The sequence below is a fragment of the Contarinia nasturtii genome, unplaced genomic scaffold (genome assembly GCF_009176525.2).
Source record: "Contarinia nasturtii isolate CC-2019 unplaced genomic scaffold, AAFC_CNas_1.1 Cnas_scaffold_1014, whole genome shotgun sequence".
NCBI lineage: Eukaryota > Metazoa > Arthropoda > Insecta > Diptera > Cecidomyiidae > Contarinia > Contarinia nasturtii.
The window spans coordinates 676-2,914 of record NW_022198361.1 but is presented as its reverse complement, the minus strand read 5'-3'; the positions used below and the strand labels follow the sequence as shown (position 1 = coordinate 2,914).

Sequence of the window (2,239 nt, the reverse complement as noted above, 5' to 3'; positions counted from 1 at the left end):
CAAATGAGTTTATTGTTCACCCCCCGAAAATTCACTCAAAACCACAATCACAATCAAAGTCACAATCAAAGCAAATTCGTGTGAATCCATTTGCCGTTCGGAAGCCACAACTAAACAAAATAAATTCACAAATGTCACACTCAATCAAACAAATCGATATAGCAAATTGTAACAAAAATCGGAATACTCCGAAATTAATTTCAAACTTTTACCGTCAAAAATTTGCTCCCAGTAAAAACAAACAATTTTCACAATCAAAAGCTACCAAAAACAAAGGAAAAAAGTCAATTCAAATTCAAACTCAAATCAAAAAAACCACTGGGCTCCTTTCAAAGTACAGTCGGAAAGGAAAAATTTTCGTCGGGCTCCAAACATCAACCAAACTCAAACACATCATCGAGCCAATCAATTCATGGGTCCAAAGGAGCTCAGGCTATTGAATCAAATGGTCAGCCAATTAAGCAGTCTCCTCAATCGATTTTAGTGACTTCACACGACATTTATTACCAAAACGTTCGTGGCCTTCGTACCAAATCCAAACAATTCTTTTGCAATTCGTCGACATTTTCTCATTCGATCGTGGTCTTGACGGAAACATGGCTGAACAATTCACATTTCTCGTCAGAATTCTTTGACAATTCATACCATGTTTACCGCAAAGATCGTTATGAGACTGATTCATTGTTAAGTCGAGGTTGGTGGTGTACTCATCGCAGTAAGCTCCAAATTATCATCCACAAACATTGCACTCGATGACACAAGTAAATTGGAATACGTGTGCGTCAAAATCAACATTAATGCAAAATTCAATGTTTTTATTTATGCGGCTTATATTCCGCCGAACTCACAGCCGGATATATACAAATGCCACTCGAATGCCATAAATCATATTCCATTAAGCCCAAATGACACCATCATTATAATGGGTGATTTCAATCTACCCCTTGTCAATTGGATAACGGATGATGCTGAACATAATGTTCTCATTCCAACGTGCGTCACTCCTTTGCATGCGGCAGATTTTATTGAAGACATCACTGCAAATGGTGTCTATCAAATTAATTCTATTCGCAATGCCAGTAATGGGCTGCTCGATCTAATATTTACCAATGATTTCATGAATGTCGAAGTTTCTTCTACACCGCCATTATCGTCCATCGATGAAAAATATCATCCGCCGATTCTATTATCGTATGAATGGCACATGGGCAACGTAACTCAAGAGCAAATTTCAACTCAAAACTTCTTCAAAGCCGACTACATCGCAATAAACCGGTACTTGGAAGAGGTAAATTTCTGTCAACAGTTTTTAAACAAGACACTCGATCAAAAAGTGGACATTTTGCACCAAATTCTCAACGATGCGATCGATAAGTACGTGCCCATTCAAACGAAAAAAGTTAAACCAAAATGTCCGTGGCAAAATAAGCAACTCCAGTCTCTCAAAAACAAAAAGAACAAAGAATGGAAACGATCGAAGTTTACTGGCGATGATTCAAATTATTTGATGGCACTTGACAAGTTAACCAAATTAAACACCGAACTATATAACTCTTATGTTGACAAAGTTTCTTCTTCGTTGAAGTCTGATCCATTATCATTCTGGCGCTTTGTCAACACGAAGAAAAATAGTGACTGCGATCCAAAATCGCTGCAGTTTGGTGAAAAATCATCGGTTGACAAGAAGGAGCAAGCTGAAATGTTTGCAACATTCTTCAAAAATAACTTCGCAAATCAACCGTCTCAATTTCAACCGACAGCACTATGTTAATTCCAACACAATCAAACTCAAATGAGGATCAATTCAAACTCAACGAATTTTCAATTTTCGACGAGCTGATTCAAATCAACTCTAAGAAGGTGCTGGTCCGGATGGAATTCATCCCATTATTCTCAAAAATTGTGCTGCTTTACTGTATAAACCGCTAACAATCATTTTCAATGAATCGTTCTCCACTGGGAATATTCCCACCGGATGGAAGCGCTACAGTGTCGGACCAATTTTCAAGAAGGGATCGCGATCAAATGTCGAGAACTATCGTTGCATTGCTAAACTGCCAACGATAGCCAAATTTTTTGAATACTTGGTGAACTTGGAACTCAGTAAAATTATATCTGATAAAATCGTACCTCAACAACATGGTTTTATGAAAGGTCGCTCAACGTCGTCAAACCTATTGGAATTCTTGCATTATTCCATTAAGGCTATGAATGACGAAAAGCAAGTTGATGTGCTTTA

General features: G+C 37.7%; 1 protein-coding gene across 1 annotated transcript; it reads left to right on the top strand.

Moving 5' to 3' along the window:
• The first annotated feature begins 32 nt into the window (after positions 1-32).
• LOC116343467 lies at positions 33-2,008 on the top strand. The gene has a single exon (XM_031771515.1). The coding sequence runs from the start codon at positions 923-925 to the stop codon at positions 1,769-1,771; it is 849 nt and encodes a 282-aa protein (XP_031627375.1). The 5' UTR covers positions 33-922; the 3' UTR covers positions 1,772-2,008.
• The last annotated feature ends 231 nt before the right edge of the window (positions 2,009-2,239 follow it).

Excerpts from the sequence above, each read along its gene's own strand:
- LOC116343467 (XM_031771515.1), top strand. The coding sequence starts at position 923 with ATGGGTGATTTCAATCTACCCCTTGTCAATTGGATAACGGATGATGCT.